The sequence below is a fragment of the Leptinotarsa decemlineata genome, unplaced genomic scaffold (assembly GCF_025532065.1).
Source record: "Leptinotarsa decemlineata unplaced genomic scaffold, Ldec_3_MD MMD2_P_RNA_scaffold_1, whole genome shotgun sequence".
NCBI lineage: Eukaryota > Metazoa > Arthropoda > Insecta > Coleoptera > Chrysomelidae > Leptinotarsa > Leptinotarsa decemlineata.
In genome coordinates, this window is record NW_027412523.1 from 776,745 (window position 1) to 797,615 (window position 20,871).

At 35.4% G+C, this 20,871-nt stretch overlaps 1 protein-coding gene across 2 annotated transcripts; it reads left to right on the top strand.

Annotated features, from left to right (window-relative positions):
* The first annotated feature begins 233 nt into the window (after positions 1-233).
* Positions 234-18,357, top strand: LOC111512235 (D-altritol 5-dehydrogenase). Of its 2 annotated transcripts, XM_074169887.1 has the most exons (7): positions 236-453; positions 3,313-3,440; positions 3,685-3,845; positions 6,199-6,396; positions 12,189-12,372; positions 16,562-16,669; positions 18,205-18,357. In XM_074169887.1, the coding sequence occupies exons 1-7, from the start codon at positions 313-315 to the stop codon at positions 18,314-18,316; spliced, it is 1,032 nt and encodes a 343-aa protein (XP_074025988.1). In that variant the 5' UTR covers positions 236-312; the 3' UTR covers positions 18,317-18,357. The 2 variants fall into 2 exon arrangements, with proteins under 2 accessions (XP_074026044.1, XP_074025988.1); XM_074169943.1 differs by lacking the exon at positions 6,199-6,396 and having other exon boundaries at positions 234-453.
* The last annotated feature ends 2,514 nt before the right edge of the window (positions 18,358-20,871 follow it).

Genomic DNA, 20,871 nt, shown 5'->3' on the forward strand with positions numbered 1-20,871 from the left:
GAATTTTTCAGACTTACTAAATATTTATTATTATATTATGACCAAAATTACACAAAACCTTTGTAAATTCTAGCATCTCCTGGTATTGCTGAATAACAAACATTCCGTTAAAAAATGGAAATTATATAATACTAATCAGTTGTTCTAATTCAGTTATTTGTTATTTCATTTCAAAATCTTCACAACCTTTTCACCTTGTTATCAAATAGTTACTTATAAATGTAAATATCAATAATTTTCCAGAATTTTATGTTGTTCTGTTCTACGAAGCTGTCGATAAAATTATCAACTTTCGAATATTTCAAGTGAAAAATGAAAGCTGTCAAATTCATTGCAAAGGAACAGAGAATTGAATTAGTGGAGGTTCCAATTCCCGAAATCAAACAGTCATATGATGTTTTGATTAAAGTTGCTTATTCAGGAATTTGCGGCACTGATCTCCATATAATCGAGGTAATATCTTTATTTGAATCGATAAAAATACAAATTCATATATTCAGGGTCCTACAATATTTTAATTTTTTTTGCTGTTCATTCCGTTTTGATTTAATCACATAATTCACTTTATTCTTTATGCAACTTTTTTCACTGAACAAAGAATTTCAGTGTAATAACACAAAATATTAAGGCTGCTTAATATTATATACTGTGCGGAAGCTATTTTCCGGGTTTATTGTCCATGGTCTGCAGGTTGTTATGCATGACGTTTCGTCTACTACTGCGGAAGACATTATCAAAGGCGATGTGGTAACAGTCGCAGTAGCTGAGTTGGTGCTCGAGTTGTTGTTCCCGAGTTCCGAACGCGGTAACAATGATGCTGGTGTTACAGGTAGCCAGATTGTATCAATGTTCATTGCATTTTTTTTCTATTGAAATTATCCCCGTCTTTTTGCAATAACATAATAAATTCAAAAACACAAGGATAATTTCAATAAAAAAGAAGAGGCAATGAACATTATTTAAATCTGGCTACCTGTCTTTGAAAATACACGAACAAGGTCAGGTAATCCAATTAAGAGGAACCAAGCCACTGTGGAACAGGAACAACAACTCGACTGTTACCACATCACCTTTGATAATGTCAGTAGTAGACGAAACGTCGGTCATGAAAACCTACAGAACACGGCTTAAAAACCCTGAAAATAGCTTTCACACAGTTATCTCCGTTGTTTTCGTTTCAATTATGATTCTTATATAGGAATGTAGGCTTTTACGGCTGGCGTCAATGTCTCTCTCTCTCTTTCCCTCTCTCCCCCCTCTATATCCCTCCGCTTTTATATATATATATATATATATATATATATATATATATATATATATATATATATATATATATATATATATATATATATATATATATATATATATATACAGTGTCACCGATAAAGTCCGCATCAAATGGGAAACTTTTTTATTTATCGTTTTATGTGAAATTTGATTCTGGCAGTGGATTTTGCTTAAGAAATGATGTCAAATGGCGTCTACAAAATAGGTCACGTGATTTCCTTAACCTGTCAAAATTGACATTTAAAAAAATAAACATCGAAAAATGACTTTATTCTTCAAAATATCCAAAAATATCAAAGGATAAAAACATTTTCTTTTGTAATTTTATACCCACACACCAAGTTTCGAACCCATAATAAGTATTTTATATTTTCACTATTTTTCCGCATTCCTGCTTTTTCTACTTATCAAAATTTAAGCACACCTGTACTAAATCATTTATTTTAATTAAACTCGTCACCGAATTTCTGTTTTTGTAATATAATAATATTTTAAGAGCCTCTTTGATGTTAAAAACAAATTTTGAAAAATAAAAGTTGTCAAACTTGATGCAAAGTTCATCTAGTTTCAACGGGGCTTTCCAAACTATACAGTACTTGAGTTTTTTAATGAGCAAATGGCCTCACAATATGAATTAGAACAAAACGGAACATTAGGAAACAATATCTTAGAGTGTTTATTGTTTTTTTAACAAAAAATACAGTGGAATTTAATCTTAATTAAAAGGAACTGAAAATAAACATGTACCTATACCTAATAGCAAAAAAACACGAAAAAAAGACTCACGACATTAAATACACTACATTTCTGTATGTCTTCCATCGCGTTCTATGCAGATAATTGTCCTTCTTGATACATCTTTTATTGAGTTGCTGATACTCACAGGGTTTATGTTTAAAATAGAGTTTCTAATAACAGTTTCTAGGTGATTCACGTCACGAAAAGGTCTTTGTTTATAAACGATTTGTTTTAAGTAACCCCACAAGAAAAAATCTGTATAGTTTGGAAAGCCCCGTTGAAACTAGATGAACTTTGCATCAAGTTTGACAACTTTTATTTTTCAAAATTTGTTTTTAACATCAAAGAGGCTCTTAAAATATTATTATATTACAAAAAAAGAAATTCGGTGACGAGTTTAGTTAAAATAAATGATTTAGTACAGGTGTGCTTGAATTTTGATAAGTAGAAAAAGCAGGAATGCGGAAAAATAGTGAAAATATAAAATACTTATTATGGGTTTGAAACTTGGTGTGTGGGTATAAAATTACAAAAGAAAATGTTTTTATCCTTTGATATTTTTGGATATTTTGAAGAATAATGTCATTTTTCGATGTTTCTTTTTTTAAATGTCAATTTTGACAGGTTAAGGAAATCACGTGACCTATTTTGTAGACGCCATTTGACATCATTTCTTAAGCAAAATCTACTGCCAAAATCAAATTTCACATAAAACGATAAATAAAAAAGTTTCCCATTTGATGCGGACTTTATCGGTGACACTGTATATATATATGTATATATATATATATATATATATATATATCCCTCCCTCTCTATTCCTCTCTCTTCATCTCTCTCTCTTCCTCTCTCCCTGTTTCCCTCTCAGTCTCTCCCTCTCTTCTCTCTCTCTCTCTCTCTCTCTCGGTGAGATTTAGTAAGATCTAGAGAAACTCGTTTCCTCACTTGCTATCCATCTAATAATTCTCAAATAACTACTTTTATATTCATGCATAATTATGTATGATTTTTATTACACCGATTCCGTGGGCACGCCTGACTTATTTTCTGTAATAATAATAATAATAACAACTTGAATTGAAAGGTTGACGTGAGCTTTCCAATCTCACGCTCCCTTCAAATGAAGTGAATTGAGATTTTGCTGACCCTCCATCTACATTAACAAACAATGGATTACATATTATCGAAGTTGTGAATTTTGTTATATAACATTTGTTTATTGCTATTGAAAAAACTTTTCCTGAACAACATTTCCTGTGACGAAACTCAACAACTTTTTCTGAGTAGGGAAATTTTCCATGCGTTGATAGCGAACCACTAACATTGGGACATGAATTTTCTGGAAATGTTTTCGAAGTTGGAACGGGTGTTACGAATTTGAAGAAAGGAGACAACGTAGTTGTAGACCCCAACAAGTAAGTTCTGATACATACTTGTGAATAAACAAAAAATCCAGTTTAGAAAGAAAAAAATATCTCCAAAATACTTCCAAAAAATGTATCTCCAATTCCGAACATTCGAAGTTTTTTATGTACATTTAGAAGAGATTCAATTCCAAAATGAATAAAATTTTCATTCTAATCCTGTTTTTGAGCACATTCAATTCATCTCAGTTGATGGTGCAAAATGAAATCGAAATCATATTGAATAATCTTTCAGCTCATGTAAGTGTTGCAAATTTTGCCAATCCGGTAGACCACAGTTCTGTACAGGAACCAATGAAAACCTTGGAACCTTCAGAAATGGTGCTTTTGCTGAGTATATCCTAGTTCCAGTGCATATGGTACATAAATTACCAGATATTATTACACTTCAACAAGGTAAGAAGTTCGTATGGATGGAGCCGATAATAGTACCATTCTTATGAATATTAGTTTACAGCAATCTTCATATACCATATCAAAAATAGAACTCACAATGCGTTTTTGCGCTATAAATATCCTAATGAAGTCTTTGCCACAACTCAAAGGCCTTATGTTAAGCGCAATATGGAAATAAACCAATGTTCACTATCGATGAGCGAATTAGAGCTTACTGATTCATCCAAAATTGCTCCCAACTTCATGTGACATATCAGTATTATCGCCATGAGCTTTTTTGCCCAAGACAACCTTACTTCTGAGTTGAAATTTTAACAATACCGTCTCTGAAGTACTCTAACCCTCATTATTAAACTATCTATCAAAGGTCCTGTGACTGTGGGTGTCATCATTAGACATAGATAAATAGCAATCCCTCGCATTGACGAAGATTACAAATAATAGAGGACCAAGAACAGAACCTGGAAGAACCTCCACCCTGCTTTTATTGCTTCACATATATGCTACGACCATTTAAGTATGATTTAAACCACAGTAGCATGTTGTTTGGTAGACCCAGCACATTCAATTCGGTCCAAAGCTATCCAAATTGAACGATATCAAATGTTTTCGACAGTTTTGAAAACACACTGATAACAAAATCATTTCTATCAAGTTTCAAAAGAATCTCTTATTCGCAGTAGGTACCTATTTTACTTTTGATCAAAATGAATCAAAACTAGCAGTGAATTGGCACAGCACTAAAGTTTCCAGGTCTTGCTCCTGAGGTCCTGAGTTCAAATCCGCCTTTAACAAAATATTTCTCTCGCGAAAATTCATCTGGTTGAAGGTAGATTGATTTGGCTATACTATTTGACTGAGAGAATTGCAAACAGCCATGATGCTCCTCATGTGACTCAGGGATTTATTCATTCATTCGGGGTCGTCTTGCATCCATAAACCGGTAGCAATGAGATCTGAAACATCGCTATTTGGTATAGGATATGGATGCAACGCTTTTAGGCTCCGGGTACATCTCATATTCCCAAGTTGAAAAGTTTCAAAAAAACCTGTAACTCACGTTGAAACCAAATATGTCACAAAGCAATCAAGTGGACTAAGTCAGACGAACACTTCTCAACCTTTCTTCGATGTATTTGGGTTCCAAATAAGAAGAAACTTGTTTTCGGATCGAAACCAGAAAAAGCGTGGTATGCTTGGAAAAACGAAGAACCTTAACATTGAAATTCGCTAAGGTATGCACAGTTTCCTGGTTTGAAACAGTGTTGCAAGTGTCTGGGGAGCCGATTTCAGCTATAGGGTTGTCCCAAACACATTCCTATCCAATGTGGTACTCAACATCATTATCAGTATTCGGCGCAGCCAGAGAAATTCTTTGATCTGATGTTATTAGGCCACATTTGGTTTCTTATTGCAAAAACTTGAGGTATGAGTTGACCTAAAATTAAACTTCATTGAGAGATTGGAGAGTTGAACTAAAAAACTGTGCATAGGACACTAATTTTGAATGGAGATATTGAAGAGGATATCTGCTTCTGAATCGAGGATTCCTTACCTTTGAAAATTGTGGAAATGAACTGAACTAAGTTTTCCGATTCAATGAAAAACAATCTGGATTACTCATCTTTGGGTCCTTTTTTTACTCCTCAATTTCTACCTCCTAACTAGAACCTGAAAGAGGGTTTGTCAAACCAACTTCAAATATCAAAAGTTGAGAGTTTTGATGCACTATCTATATGGTTAAATCGACAGCAACTAACAATGCGTCTTCTATAATCAGGGCCGACATATTACAAACATTGAGCATCAAAGAATTTGCAGAATAAATTTTCTGGTGTAAATCATAGTGTTGTAAGCTTCCTATTTCAACTGTATATGGTACGCAGAAGGTTTTGATAATAAGACAGGCATAATAATAAAAATTTTGGCCATTCAAAGATTTGATCTTATGACGCAGTTGTTAGGTCGATTATGGGTCAACTGAAAACTCAATCAATCGTTAAATATGAGTAAAGGTCTCCTTGGAGTAATTTGTTGCAAAGCAAAACGTCAATATGAACAGTCATTTCGAAAATAGCTTTATGTTTTTCTGCCTCCAGCCTCAACTTGACTAGACAGCTGATCCATTCATCTCATCGATTAAAATAATCCATCTCAGTGTTTCATCTGGAAGTAAAACATGTAACTTTGAAGATGGTGTTTTGGATAACTGTCAGCTTAATATCTTCAATGGTGATCAGCTTCACAAGCTCAACTATCACAATATCAGTATACACCACAAAAACATTGGTCCACTTACAATCAGTCTATAAACCGGAAATATATCACTATTTAGATGTGTACTTCTTTCCAGGTGCTTTGGCAGAACCATTATCATGTATATCTCACGGTTGGGATATTATAAGTCCAGTATCAGTAGGATCAAGAGTGCTCATTGTTGGAGCTGGTATAATCGGAATTTTATGGGCTTCCCTTTTCCATTCACAAAGACACCGTCATGTTACCGTCTGTGAACCCAACGAGGCCAGGAGGGCTATTCTGGAAAACTTGAGTAGGTAGAGCATAATATACAGTGTGTCCAAGATAAGGATCCTAAGCATGGGAATCTCAGTACCTGTTGGAGATACAGCTTAGGTTAAATCAGGAAAAAGTTGTGTTCTTTAAAGCCTATTTACATGCCGTTTAGAAACTTGAAGAATTTTCATGGCCTGCTGAGATATTTGGGAAAAACGAGAATTTGACAATATCAATTTTATTTTTTTCTGACTTTATTTGAAAAGATATCAAAAAACGAATAACACTTTTTCATTGGCACTTTCAAAGTACTACACGATGGTATTTTTAGTTTTTATATCCGACGTTTCGTTTTCAAAAAACCATCATCAACTTTAGTTTTTTAAATAGCCCGAAAAAAAAGTACACCCTGTATCTGATTCCATTTTTTATTACAAATTCAACGATGTAACACATGCCATTGTTTTCTCTTTAGTTTAAGGAAAAATTGCATTTTTTCTATTTTTAAAATGTATTTTTAAGTAGGTTAATAATGATTTTTTTAAAGTAATGAAAACAACAAAGAAATTAACGCATTTTTTATTTAATTCAAAGGAGGTGTTCAAACAGGTTTCCGTTATTTTCCAAACATAAGTATGATCTTCTAACTGTAGAACTTAAAACATCACGTAACATCTCTGGTGTAATACTGTTAAATGCGACAGTTACACATTCTCGTAACTGCTGTTCAGTTTCAAAAGAATGTTGGTAAACCCGGTTTCTAACAAAACCCCATATGAAGAAGTCCAGAGGAGTTAAGTCAGGGGATCGCGCTGGCCAAGACACTTCACTAAAGGTTCCAATCCACCTTCCAGGAAATCGCTGCGGAAGATACTCTCGAACTTGTCTAGAATTATGTGCAGGAGCACCGTCTTGTTGAAACCAACAGTTATTGACCTGTGCCAGAGGTAAATTATCTAAACAGTCTTCTACATAGCTTTGCAATAAATGATGGTATCGTTCGGCGGTCAAAGAATTATAGTAAAAAAACGGACCTAGTATTTTAGTTCCTAAAATTGCACACCACATATTAAACCCAAAACGTTCTTGATGTCTTGATATTTTCTTAACACGCGGATTTTGCTGAGCCCAGTAATGCGTATTGCGGCGGTTGAAGATACCATTATTAGTGACCATACTTTCGTCGGACCATATTATTTTTGAAGGGAAATTATAATCTTCTCCACACGCGCGTGTATACCATTCGCAAAAATTTCGGCGCCGTTCGAAATCCCCTGGTTTAAGTCCTTGGCAAATCCTAAATTTATAGGGGTGATATCTTTTTTTACGCAAAATAAATTGAGCTGTGGATTTGGCTACTCCTACATCATTTTCGATTTGCCTAGTTGATATTTCAGGGTTCTCAACAACTGCTTGTAAAACATTATTTTGGGCTTCTTCTGAAGATTCCTTTTTTAGAGATAAAACAGGCTTTTTAAATGAACCATATTCTTTTAAATTTCGAGCCAGCTCTAAGAAAATGGACTTACATGGCTGCTTTCTTTCTGGATATGTATTAAGATACATTGCTGCTGTATTTACAGTATTTTTGTGGCACAAAATGTAACACGTTAGCATGTCAAACTTTTCTTCATGGCTATAATGCTCACCCGGCATATTTGACGATAATAACACAATATTATCTATTCAACAATAAACAATAATAACGACAACAGTAACAATAACTCTAAAAACAACAACTCGACAAACAGGCTAACAACAACGACAATTACTATTTTATCGTGTAATTAAATAATATTTGACAGGCTCGGTGACAGTTTTTACGTCAAAGCATTTGTTTGCAACGCCTACTTGAAGATTTTTTTAAAAATAGAAAAAATGTAATTTTCCTTCGAACTAAAAAGAAAACAATGGCATGTGACACATCGTTGAATTCATAATAAAAAATGGAATCAGATACAGGGTGTACTTTTGTTTCGGGTCATATAAAAAAATAAAGTTGATGATGGTTTCTTGAAAACAAAACGTCGGATATAAAATCTAAAGATACCATCGTGTAGTACCTTGAAAGTGCCAATGGAAAAGTATTATTCGTTTTTTGATATCTTTTCAAATAAAGTCACAAAAAAATAAATTTGATATTGTCAAATTCTCGTTTTTCCCAAATATCTCAGCAGGCCATGAAAATTCTTCAAGTTTCTAAACGGCATGTAAATAAGCTTTAAAGAACACAACTTTTTCCTAATTTAACCTAAGCTGTATCTCCAACAGGTACTGAGATTCCCATGCTTAGGATCCTTATCTTGGACACACTGTATATTCATCATTTCCAGTTGTAACTTTTTTTTTCATTCAAGCAACACAATTGGTAGCAACAAAATATATTAATGTATTGCAGCAATGGATTGCAGCAAGTTGCAAAACAATAGGGTTATTGTTTTCACCGATTGTTTTGTCAAACACTCTCGGTACAATTGAAAAAAAACCCAAATGATTGAATAACGTTCATAAATGGTGATAAATGGGGCAAGAATCGAAACCTACAACATTGGTTGTAGGTTTCGCGCTGTGCTAAATACAGCATTGAAGGACTCATTGCGGTACCATCAATGACAGCCTTCTGCATCTGTCCGGCAAAGATTTCTGCCTTAGTGCGGCAAGCCGGTATGATTTTAAGATTTGAGAGTAGAGAGGGCACCATTCCACCAAGGACTCCAATAATCAGAACAACCATCTTGACAGAGTGGTCTGGATAGAGTTTGCGGAGTTCGAAGTGATAATCTCGATATTTATCCGTTTTTCCTCCTCTTTTCGGACGATATTCGTCTCGCCAGGAGCTGAAAACTCCACGACAAATATCGTCTTGCTCTGGTGGTCGAGACGGACTGTTTAAAATCTGTTTTTGCCGTTAACCAGCTGTCGCACCCCTACGACCCCTACAACCCTCAGAAGTATAAACTTGTGCGAGCTAAGGATTAACGAGGTCTTCTTTTAACGTTTGATTTCTAACACGGGTTGGACGATAGCAAGTGAAAATCGATAGTTCATACTAGGGATTGAACCACCGACGAACACGGCAGTCAATTCTCCAATGAATTCGGCACTCCTTGTTCCCCACAACGGATTCAATATTCCCCGGAGCGTAGGGCAACACCGGTGTCTCGTCTATACCGTAAGAGTGCCGTAGATGGTAATATAGCACTTTAAGGGCCGCGGTATGTCAATGGATATAGGCCGAGACCGCATATGCTGGACATACTGATAGCAAGTGCATTAGGGTCTCGGGCGCCTCGCGGCAGTTATATCTGCTGAGAATATTTCGCTCATTAGTTATATCCTATCCTTGATTGGAACCATCATGTATAAGGATACAACGTCGAAGCTCAACTGGTATGTCTCCAGAACCTAACTTCATATCTCCACTCTTTTCGATAAAGTGTCTGGCGTCCTCAGTGAATAACTGGATTTCCTATAAATGGCTGCAGTAGGGTTTTCCAGGTATTTGGCTAGCTCATAGGTTGGTGAACCTAGTGACACATTCTCTTTATGGGTTCTTGTTAAGCCATATAGACGTGGTGGAAAGTCTTCGGATTTTTGTATGACCTTTTCTATGCTCTCTCCACGACTTGATGAGCGGATAAAAACATTCATTATTCTCAAAATCCTGGAGGTGGGGTCCCGACTCAGTCTTTTGTCCCTGTCCCTGTGGATCGAGTAAGGCGACAATTTCCTCATTATAATCCTTGGTGTTCATCACGACGGTGGCATTTCTTTCGTCAGCAGGCAATACCAAGAAATTCGCATCTGTATTGAGATTTTTCAGCGTCTCTCGTTCCCGTCGTGTTGTGTTGGTCTTGGGTGGTTTTGGCCGCATTGAAATCCTCGACGTTTCTATGCGGATTTCCTCAGCAATGAAGTTAGGTAAAGTACGAAAACCTGATCCGACATTGGCAATGATATCCTCGTGGGGTACCTTGACTAGAGCTATAGCGTAGTTTCCACCTTTAGCGAGTTTACCACACGCGTCTCCTTACAGTGTCCAATCGGAGAAGTTGACCACTGGTTGTCTGTTGTACTGAGGTACAGGATTTTTCTGGTTCTTCTGTCCTTTGCTGATGATTAGTCTTGTGGTTTCCATCGTGGGACAGTCAATTTTGTCCCAATTACTTTAGTGCATCGAATTACCAAGTTTGATAGTGAGGTGCGGCCGTTCTACGTCGATGAGGGCTACCCCCTTTCTGTTCTGATGGATCCTTTCTCCTAATGAAGCTTTCTCACTACGTTTGTAGATTCTATTGGCATATGGAAATTCCTTTTTGTTCGAAGGCATTGGGGGATCACATCGGTGACTCGACACCGTAATAGAAATGTCAGTGAACACAACGTGTGTGCTATTTTCCAGGATGTTTGGCCCTGGTTTGCTGATCTGGAAAAAAGCTGACTCACAATTCGATTCTTGTTTTGAAATTTCCAATTAGTCACATGTGCAGTGTCAAATTGTCGTCATACTTATACTAGACGGTCTCATTTCAGATTCAGGTGAAGTATCACAAGCTTTTGTTGACTACTTTGCTTGTGCAGCAGAAGTTGTTATGACAAATCATTCTGGCCAAAACATGTCCCTTCCTTCTACCAATTGTTATTATTGACACGAGTATTCCATACCTGTGATGCACTGTTTGGAACTTTCGGTGTAATAAAGAATATTACTGGAGTTTTTTCTCTACATCAAACCGTTATTCTAATACCTCGACACATGTTTTGATAACCAAGTGATCATCTTCAAGAGGAAAATCAATAGAATCTACAAGTTTGATCTTCCTTTGAAGATGATCACCAAGTGATCATCTTCAAGATGAAGATCAGTAGAAGTTCGATCTTCCTCTTGAAGATGATCACTTGGTGATCGAAACATGTGTCGAGGTGTTGAAATAACGGTTTAGTGTTGGGAAAAACTCCAGTAATATTCAGGAGTATTCCAGTTTATACTTGTGGGTATGATTTCGAGCAGTTGGTCCTTCCTTACTATGGCAATCATATAGTGTCACAGTTCTTTTTTGTTCATGACAATTAAACTGTGTTTCAGTCACGTATGTAGATGAACTTATTGCAAGGTTATTGAAGTTTTTTTCATTATAGATATGTCGAGGGTGTTATAGTGTGAAATTTCACTTATACCGGGTGTCAACGAATCTATTAGACAAGTCATAACTTCTAGACTATTAGGTGTATCAAAACGAGATTTGGTACAGATAAATGCTTATGTCACTGTCATAACCTAGGTGAGAATAGTTAGACACGAAAATGTTATTTTGTAAACTTGTCTCATTCATATTCAACACACTAGTCACTAAAACTCCGCTATTGCAATTTTCTGATATCACCTGAGGTCCATAGATTAGTTTACGTCCGATCATGGCCACCTAGAAGCAATTTTAAAAGTGACTCTGAAAAAATCAAGTAGGCTGAAAAACTTCCGGAAATGTCAGTTTCTGATCCAGAATTGTCTCAGAAATCCAAAAATGTTACAATATACAGGGTGTTCCATTTAAAAATTCAGAACCGGAGCCATTTCCGCTGAAACCGGAATTGACCGGAAAGTGAAAAATATGTGAAAACATTCCTCTCCACATACCATTCAACTATACCAAATCTCATTTCAATTCTCCTAATAGTCTAGAAATTATGACTTGTCTAATAGATTCGTTGACACCCGGTATAACAATGATATAAGCGTGTCCAATTGGCAAAATAGCCGACTGCTTTAACGTTGTGTGTTTTTCATGAATGTGTTAAAAACAGTGAGGTTATGAATTACCAATATTTCAGATACCGGATTCACTTTGCTGAAACCTGAAGAACTTGAATCGAAGCGCAAAGATCAACACTACCTCTTTGACGTTATTATAGATTGCAGCGGGTATGCGCAAGCCATAGAACACGCAATCAGTTTCCTACAGAGAGGTGGAAAAATATGTTGCTTTGGAGTTGCCCCACCCGATGCTACGATTAGGTATAACAAAACGATTTATTAATAATCAATCACTTCAATGTAAATAGTGAGGGACTTCAAGGGACTTTTAAAGAAACTAGTCTTGGTTAGTGGCTACACATAAATCATTGGTTCCGTTGAACTTCAGTTGATCAAATTACAATGACTTTTGACAGAAGAACTTGTAACAACATTTTTCTGGATATAGAGAGGGTGACATCTCCATTTTTGTGCAGAGAACTGTTTTTGACTCTTCACTATTGGTACATTCAGTTTACTGTTAAAAACTTAAAGATATCTAACATGCTATTGTTTTGAAGGAAACGGAGTTTTTGATCCATTAAAATTGTAAGAACTGAGGATTCTCATAACAGTTTGAGAACCTGTCAGGAATCCAGTTACTTCTTTGCACGATCTACATATCTTTGTATGAAGGTAATTTTTGAAATTGATTACTTCCTTCCTTTCTTTGGAAGATTCCCAAATTTTTTGTATAAATCAATTAATCTACCCTAAAAATACACTCCTTCAATATTTACTAATACTTATTCATTTATATAATTAATAATACTTGCTGTCAGCATATTTTTGACGAAAGTACTTTTGTAAGGCACTGTTTTTTGAAAATTTTGTAAAATCTGTTTTTTCGTAAACCAGATGTCGCTCCTCGACGAACGACAATCCTCAAAAATCAAAACTTGTGCGAAGTGAGGATTAACGATGTATTACATTTCAACGTGCGATTTCTAGCTCCATCAATTCATAATATTCCGATGAATATTTACCTTTCGAAGAAATTTGTTTCTGAATTTTGGACACATCTATAGTTGAAACAATATGTTACAATTATGTTCTGATAATCTGATATACAGGATGTTCCTTAAACACATGCTAATATTTAAGGAGGTAATTCTTAGACCTATTTTAAGAAAAAAAACTTCCTATGGACGTAAACGCCTTAACTTTTGAGATACAGGGTGGCAAAGTTTTCAAAAATAATCAGTTTTTTAATAATAACTGAGATAATTTTGGCATATTTGGTACATATGTTCCATGCCTCAAGGCGCATTTTCTGATGTACACAAATTTGTATTTTTTCAAACAGTGGCATCCCTATGGGTTTCGCATTGAATATTTTTGGGGAAAAAGTACTACGCCAATGCTTTCTTTTCAAAATAAAATCATATTTAAAATCCTCATTTATTTTTGAGAAAATTTGATCTCCTGGTATTTTTTTGTCCGACGCATGATTTTCACTCAAAAAAAAATAAAAATTGACAGAAAGCAAATTAAGAAATTAGATCAATTCTAAAATGAATGAGAATCTGAAAATTGCTTCATAACGCATTACCAATTCCCTAATAATATTTGAAAACATAATCTGCAAAAAAATGAATTTTTCACAAAAACGAGTTTTGTTTTATTTTGTGACAGTAAGTCTAAACGAATAGTACAAATTTGTTAATTAGTACTAATACCAAAACTGATTATAAAAATTGTTGGAAGTGGCCACCTGCACTTAGTATGCATGCTTCCGCCCTTCTACGCATGGAATTACGCACCCGTTCAAATATTCCCGGCGTATTTCGTATAGTTTCACACGAGGCACCTATTCGCTCTCTTAAATCTTCCAAAGTATTAACGGGAGTTTTATACACAAGAGTTTTAAGGTGACCCCATAAAAAAAATCTGAACTGTTGAGATCGGGAAATCTTGCTGGCCATTGCTGAGGTCCTCCGCGACCTATCCAATGATTAGGATAAACTGTATTTAAATGGTTTCGGACAATTACACTGAAATGAGCAGGGGCGCCATCGTGCATGTATTATATTCGATTCCTTAACGCAAGTGGCACATCTTCCAATAACCCAGGTAAGTCTTCTTCGAGAAAGTGTAAATAAGAACGACCATCAAGGCGTCCTGGTAGAAAAAATGGGCCTATTACATGATCACCTATAATTCCTGCCCATACATTAACCGAAAATTGGTGTTGGAAATGGGTTTCGGTTATTGCATGGGGATTTTCTTCAGCCCACACATGATTGTTATGGAAATTTTGATTGGCATTCCGAGAAAAATTTGCTTCGTCTGTGAACAAAATTTGTGTCTCAAACTGCGGACTTAGTGCAATACTTTGTAGATACCACTGACTGAAGTTCACACGCTGTGGAAAATCTCTGGGGAGTAATGCCTGCACTCTTGAAATATGGTATGGGTATAACAAAAAATCAACCAAAATACGCCAAACAATTTGATGACAAATATCCAGAGTTCTAGCGATCTTCCTCGTACTCGTCTCAGGATGTTCTTCAATTTCTTGCAGCACCGCTTCCTCAATTTCAGGAGTTCTTACTACACGAGGTCTACCTTCCGGAGTCCCTTTCCTGAAACTACCAGTTTCCCAAAGTCGACGATGAATATTTGAAAAGGTTCGGCTATCTGGTAAGGCACCATTCGGATATCTTTCCTGATAAATGAGCCTGGCTTCTGTTGCATTACCATCGGCAAGGCCATATACGTAATGCATTTGCGCGATTTCCGCATTCGTATAATTCACCATATTTACTGATATTCAGAAAAACAGCGGACTACCAAAATAACTTCAATAACACTTCAAAATCAATCAAAACGCGCTGTGACAGTTTTTAACACCAACACCTTACTTTAAACCAATATCAATATTAGCTACTGACGTTTGTACATACAGAGAATTCGTTTTTTATTGCTATGGTGGGTACGCTGCTTTTTCTGCTTTTAATCTTTAAAAGAAATCACATATCGACAAACTCCATATTTCCAAGAGGTGCAGTAAATAAATTCTGCTACACGTCATTTATTCCAGGATAACTAAATTTATGTTTTCAAAAATTATTAAGCGGTGCTGCGTTATGACGTAATTTTAATTGAGAACAATGCATCTGACAACAAACAAATACTTTTTAGATCCTCAATTATTTTGCAATAAATCTGATCTCTTAGTTTGCTTTCAGTCGATGCACGATACCGCATCAGATTTTTAAGGAATTTATCCTTAAGTAAAGCGATTTTTAATTTTTTGAGCGAAAACCATGCGTCAGACAAAGAAAACCCAGCAAATCAAATGTGCTCAAAAATGTATAGAGATTTTAAAAATAATTTTCAATTCAAGATAAAGCAGTGGCGTAGTATTTTTGCAGATTATGTTTTCAAATATTATTAGGGAATTGGTAATGCGTTATGAAGTAATTTTCAGATTCTCATTCATTTTAGAATTGATCTAATTTCTTAATTTGCTTTCTGTCGATTTTTATTTTTTTGAGAGAAAATCATGCGTCGGACAAAGAAATACGAGGAGATCAAATTTTCTCAAAAATAAATGAGGATTTTAAAAATGATTTTATTTTGAAAAGAAAGCATTGGCGTTGTACTTTTTCCCCAAAAATATTCAATGCGAAACCCGTAGTGATGCCACTGTTTGAAAAAAGACAAATTTGTGTACATCAGAAAATGCGCCTTGAGGCATGGAACATATGTACCAAATATGCCAAAGATGTCTACAAAATTATCTCAGTTATTATTAAAAAACTGATTACTTTTGAAAACTTTGCCACCCTGTATCTCAAAAGTTAAGGCGTTTAGGAGATACGTTCATAGGAAGTTTTTTTCTTAAAATGGGTCTAAGAATTACCTCCTTAAATATTAGCATGTGTTTAAGGAACACCCTGTATTGATAAATTTTCGAACTATTTTATTAAACAAATGAAAATATTTAAATACAAATTGACAAAACTAACTGAATACATTAATAGTTGAATAATGAATAATGTGAATGTGATTATTAATACTTTATTAATTATATATATATATTTATTAATATTAATATTATTATGTTGGTAGACAGAAGAAAATTTTGTTATGAAAGTTATCATATCATATTATATGATCACTTGTTGCAATTGAGTCATTGCAGTGTCGTATTTATACAGTGTGTATCATATCTTGCTTCCATTACGAGTTTGAAATGGAGTGAAGTTACCAACACAAAAACGTTTCGTACAAAAGTTCCAGATAACAATTCATTAAACTTTTCGAAGTTATTCCCCAATATACAGGCTACTCAGCAATGAAGGCTAGATGTGATACATACTGCATATCAAATGTCTTTCACTAAAACTTCATTTTCAATTTTACTATAATTTTCTATCCTTTGTCTTCATCTAATTCGTTTCAGGGTCAAGCCTTTCGATATTTTTATGAACGAACTCAAAATATATGGAGTCAAAGTGAACCCATTTAGTTTTCCCAAAGCGTTAGGTCTACTCGAATCGATGGGAGACAGGTTTGTATATTTGAAAATTATTGATGGTGTTTCGAAACAATTCGAAAGAAACATAATATTTTTTATTATTCTGTGTGATGAATTTTTCATCTAAATATATTAACATTCTGTAAAACCGGTTGATTCAAAATTCATTAATGTTTTACTGATCAATCGCGTGCTGTTGCACAGCCGTAGTGGATTCAAATTACGGAGCGATCCAACCTTCAATTGTAAATGATACGGCGGCATGCCTGTCATATGCACCGAGTTCAAAAACTCTGTCTATCTCTTAGGGATAACCCTTTACGTCCTTTGTGTTCGATAAGGACTGTAGTCACCATATGGGCCGTGTGTTAAATATTTAAAAAGAGAAGACAATTCGGAAAATTGATAATGTAAGACACCAACATTAATTTGGTTCCGGAAGATCTCCTTGCCTCCTGATTTCACTTCCTAGTATTTGTTCGTGGGGTACCCCGGTGGCGATCTTGAAGGAGGCTGTTTTGGTGGTAGTTAATAATTTTTCCACCATACATTTAGCAGAACACACGTTTTTTTGCGGAACACACTTCTTTTTCGGAGCACACCTCTTGCTTGTCTGTCCTTTACATTTTACGACGGTCTCCGACGTCCGCGCGTGCGTATAGGGCCGGTGTCATCAATGATCAAATGTTAGCAATAATAATAATAATAATAATAATAATAATAATAATAATAATAAATAAAATAAAATAATAATGTCATTCTTGGCTCATTGCGTTTGCTCAGGGCACATGATTCTCGGACCCAATGATCACTTACCCCACGGTGTGGGGAGTGGTCATTGGTTGATTATGCTGGCGCGCCCTCCCGAATGTATCGGGGCTTCGGGGGATAGGGCCTGACCAGCGCACACTACGGTGAAAAAAAAAAAAAAAAAAAAAAAAAAAAAAAAAAAAAAAAAAAAAAAAAAAATAATCATACCTGAACCCACATACAGTAACAGGTGAATACCGAACACTTTGTTTTCACCAGAAAAAATGGCTTATTTACGAAACGATTTTAACCAATACAGCATTAATTTTTATCCAATTAAGTATAAAGTACCTTAAATACGTTGTACATTCAATATAGATGAATATGGCCCCTTACAGCAAGTAATTTAAATGAATATTTTCGAATATATTACAGATTGAAAATGAAGGGACGTGGCGGTTACGGCGGTAACGGCTGGGGAGGCGGCGGCGCGTTCCCATAAATAGCGCGTCAAAGACCGCGCTTCGCCCTATAGCACTTCATGATTAGCAGCGATCGCAAATGTTTATATGTATATTTACTATCAGAATTGCACTCGTGCGGAGCCGGGTTGAGTCGCTATTAAATTATTAAATATTGAAAATTCAAATATTACTCATTATCTTCGTGACAAAACGAAAAATTGGTAACCCCTGGTGGAAATGGGGACAATAATTGTACTTTTATACATTTATTTTTTGAACCGCATTTTTCATACCAACAAAACCCTATATTTCATATAGTATTTTTAGGAAGATTTCAAATATAATTTTTTTCAGGTACTTAAATTATGATTGTTTGGGAATTAAAATATTCGAATTGAAAGATTACAAGGTTGCTTTGGATCAACTGAAGAAGGGAATCATTCTGAAAGCAATGTTCAAATTCTAGAAGTTTAAATTTGTTAATAAATGTTTTTCAATAATCTTTAACATAGACTGTGATTTTGTGAAACCCAAATCCTAACTTTCTCCACTTCACTTATATAATAAGGTCACCCCTTGGTTACTTAGTGTTAATTTATGTTTTTTGGTCACTGATCACGATTTTTTTTATTCCCAAATTCAAAACCTGTGACTTTAATAATTCATTAACAATTTCATTGCAAAATAGGCATTTTTTCTCTAGGAAAAATCTATTCTTATTTCACTTCAATTTTTGCTTAGTAATAAAAAATTACAAGAATTTCACTAGTTCGGATTTACATTGTCTAATAAATAAAATGATTTGAAATCCCCGAAACAACTGAAAAAGAAGAATTAAAAATAAATAGCTGAAAATAACAATTATATTAAGCAAAAATAGCCGGAAATGAAATAATAGTGAAATAAAATAAAAGTAAAAGTAATGAATCGATTGAACCAAAATAAAGAAATACAAATTAATATAAATAAAAAGTTAAGAGATTCCAAGCCACGTTAGTTCACGACGTTTCGATTTTTAGTATCTACAATCGTCTTCGGGTGATGACTGGATTGACTCCTCCGAGAGATGACTATTTATGGGTCGTTCGAGTACCTTCACTTTCCATTTTTCCGCTTCACTGCTTCAGTGGGAGATGCCCGTTTGGCGGGAGTTGGCCATTTTTCGCTTGATGATGGGTTTCCATATGTTATGTATCTCTACGCTAGCTTGGCTAAATATGTTGTTGGACAGCATGTATGCGGCTTCCTTGAATTTTCTCATAAACCAATGTTCCTCTCTGTGTATGATCTCAGCTTGGGACCTCTCGATGTTGTGTTGATGGGTCCAAACATAGTATGCTATTCCTGATTTGCTGGTTTCCCCTCGCTGTGTAAGTTTCTTGTGCTCGGCAAAGCGAACATTCAATGGCCTCTTCGTTTCACCAATATAGGATTTTCCGCACTAACAGGGTATCCGGTAAATGCAATTCTTGAAATCGCAGTCCGCGTTTGGTGGCCTGGTGGCATGCTGTTGATGTGTTTCAGGAAGGCGTCTAGGCGTCTAGTTCAGTATTCTCGTGGTTCCATATTATGAAAGTGTCGTCAATATATCTCAACCAGACTCGAGGTTTCTTGTGGGCTTCTTCAATGGCCAGAGTTTCAAACCACTCCATATATATATATATATATATATATATATATATATATATATATATATATATATATATATATATATATATATGTTGGCTATAACTGGTGGAAGTGGCGATCCCATTGGCAGTCCCTCATCTTGTGTAAAGAAACCGTCCTTCAGTAGGAAATAACAGTTTCGTACATCCCAGTAATTCCATAATTACTGGGATGTAATTCTATAGGTAGATTCGTTTTCTCTTTCAGGTTCCCGTCTTCGGATAGCTTTCTCTGTATGATTTGGAGTGCTTCTTCGACCGGAACGTTGGTGTAAAGGCTTTCCACGTCGAAGCTAATTAGTTGATGTTCATGTGTGACTTCAATTGACCCTAGTAGTTCGACAAAATGCCTTGAATTCTTCACAAAAGACGATGTTTTTTCTTGTTATGGTTGTATTATGGGAAGTAGAAATCTAAACAAATTTTGAGTAGCCGAATCTCTGGAACTGATGATCGGTCTAAGCGGAACGTCCTTCTTGTGGATTTTGGGTAATCCATACAAGTGGGGAGGTTTACTGTGGTGCGGTGTAAGCGATGATCTTTCCTTGTCCGAAAAATAGACTTGGTGTTTTTTCAAAATCTGGTTCAACTTCCTTTCAATTGATGCAGTAGGGTCCCATACGATCTTTGTGTATCGTCCCTTCTGAAGAACCTCTTCGATCTTCTGTTCGTAGAGAACAGTATCCATCACCACAATAGCGTTTCCTTTATCTGCAGGTAGGATCTTGATTGTGTTGTCTCTACGTATGCTGTTCAGAGCTCTACGTTCTTCATTGCTGATGTTAGATGTTGGAACTGGTTCTCGATCCAGCTGTTCTCTGATTTTCCATCATCTCTCGGAGGAATCAGTCCAGTCATCACCCGAAGACGATTGTAGATACTAACAATCGAAACGTCGTGAACTAACGTGGCTTGGAATCTCTTAACTTTTTATTTACATTAATTTGTATTTCTTTATTTTTTGGTTCAATCGTTTTATTATTTTTACTTGTATTTAGGGGAGGAGAAACCACAACCCTCTCAATATATGGGGAACTTGGGGTCTGGCCTATGGAGTCTAGTTACAAGGACGGGCCTAGACAAGGAACTCTAGCATACATGAGGGCACACACAATAGGCCTGCAAAGGTCGCAGTGTAGTGGTTGTTCAGCACAAAAGCCCCATATTAATCTAATCTAATCTACTAACTAAAGGGATTATTCAGTAGTTTATATTACGCGTGATGAACTTTTCAGTTTGTTTATTACACCTCAGCAAATTCTATATCGATTTGAATTTGTTCATTTTCAAGGTTGTGGCAGTTTATCAACAAAAAAATAATAAGAATTATGGACTTCTCTACAAAACCTGTATT

Excerpts from the sequence above, each read along its gene's own strand:
- LOC111512235 (XM_074169887.1), top strand. The coding sequence starts at position 313 with ATGAAAGCTGTCAAATTCATTGCAAAGGAACAGAGAATTGAATTAGTG. Across the intron at positions 3,441-3,684 it reads GTAGTTGTAGACCCCAACAA|CTCATGTAAGTGTTGCAAAT; the intron begins GTAAGTTCTGAT and ends ATAATCTTTCAG. Across the intron at positions 3,846-6,198 it reads TATTATTACACTTCAACAAG|GTGCTTTGGCAGAACCATTA; the intron begins GTAAGAAGTTCG and ends ACTTCTTTCCAG.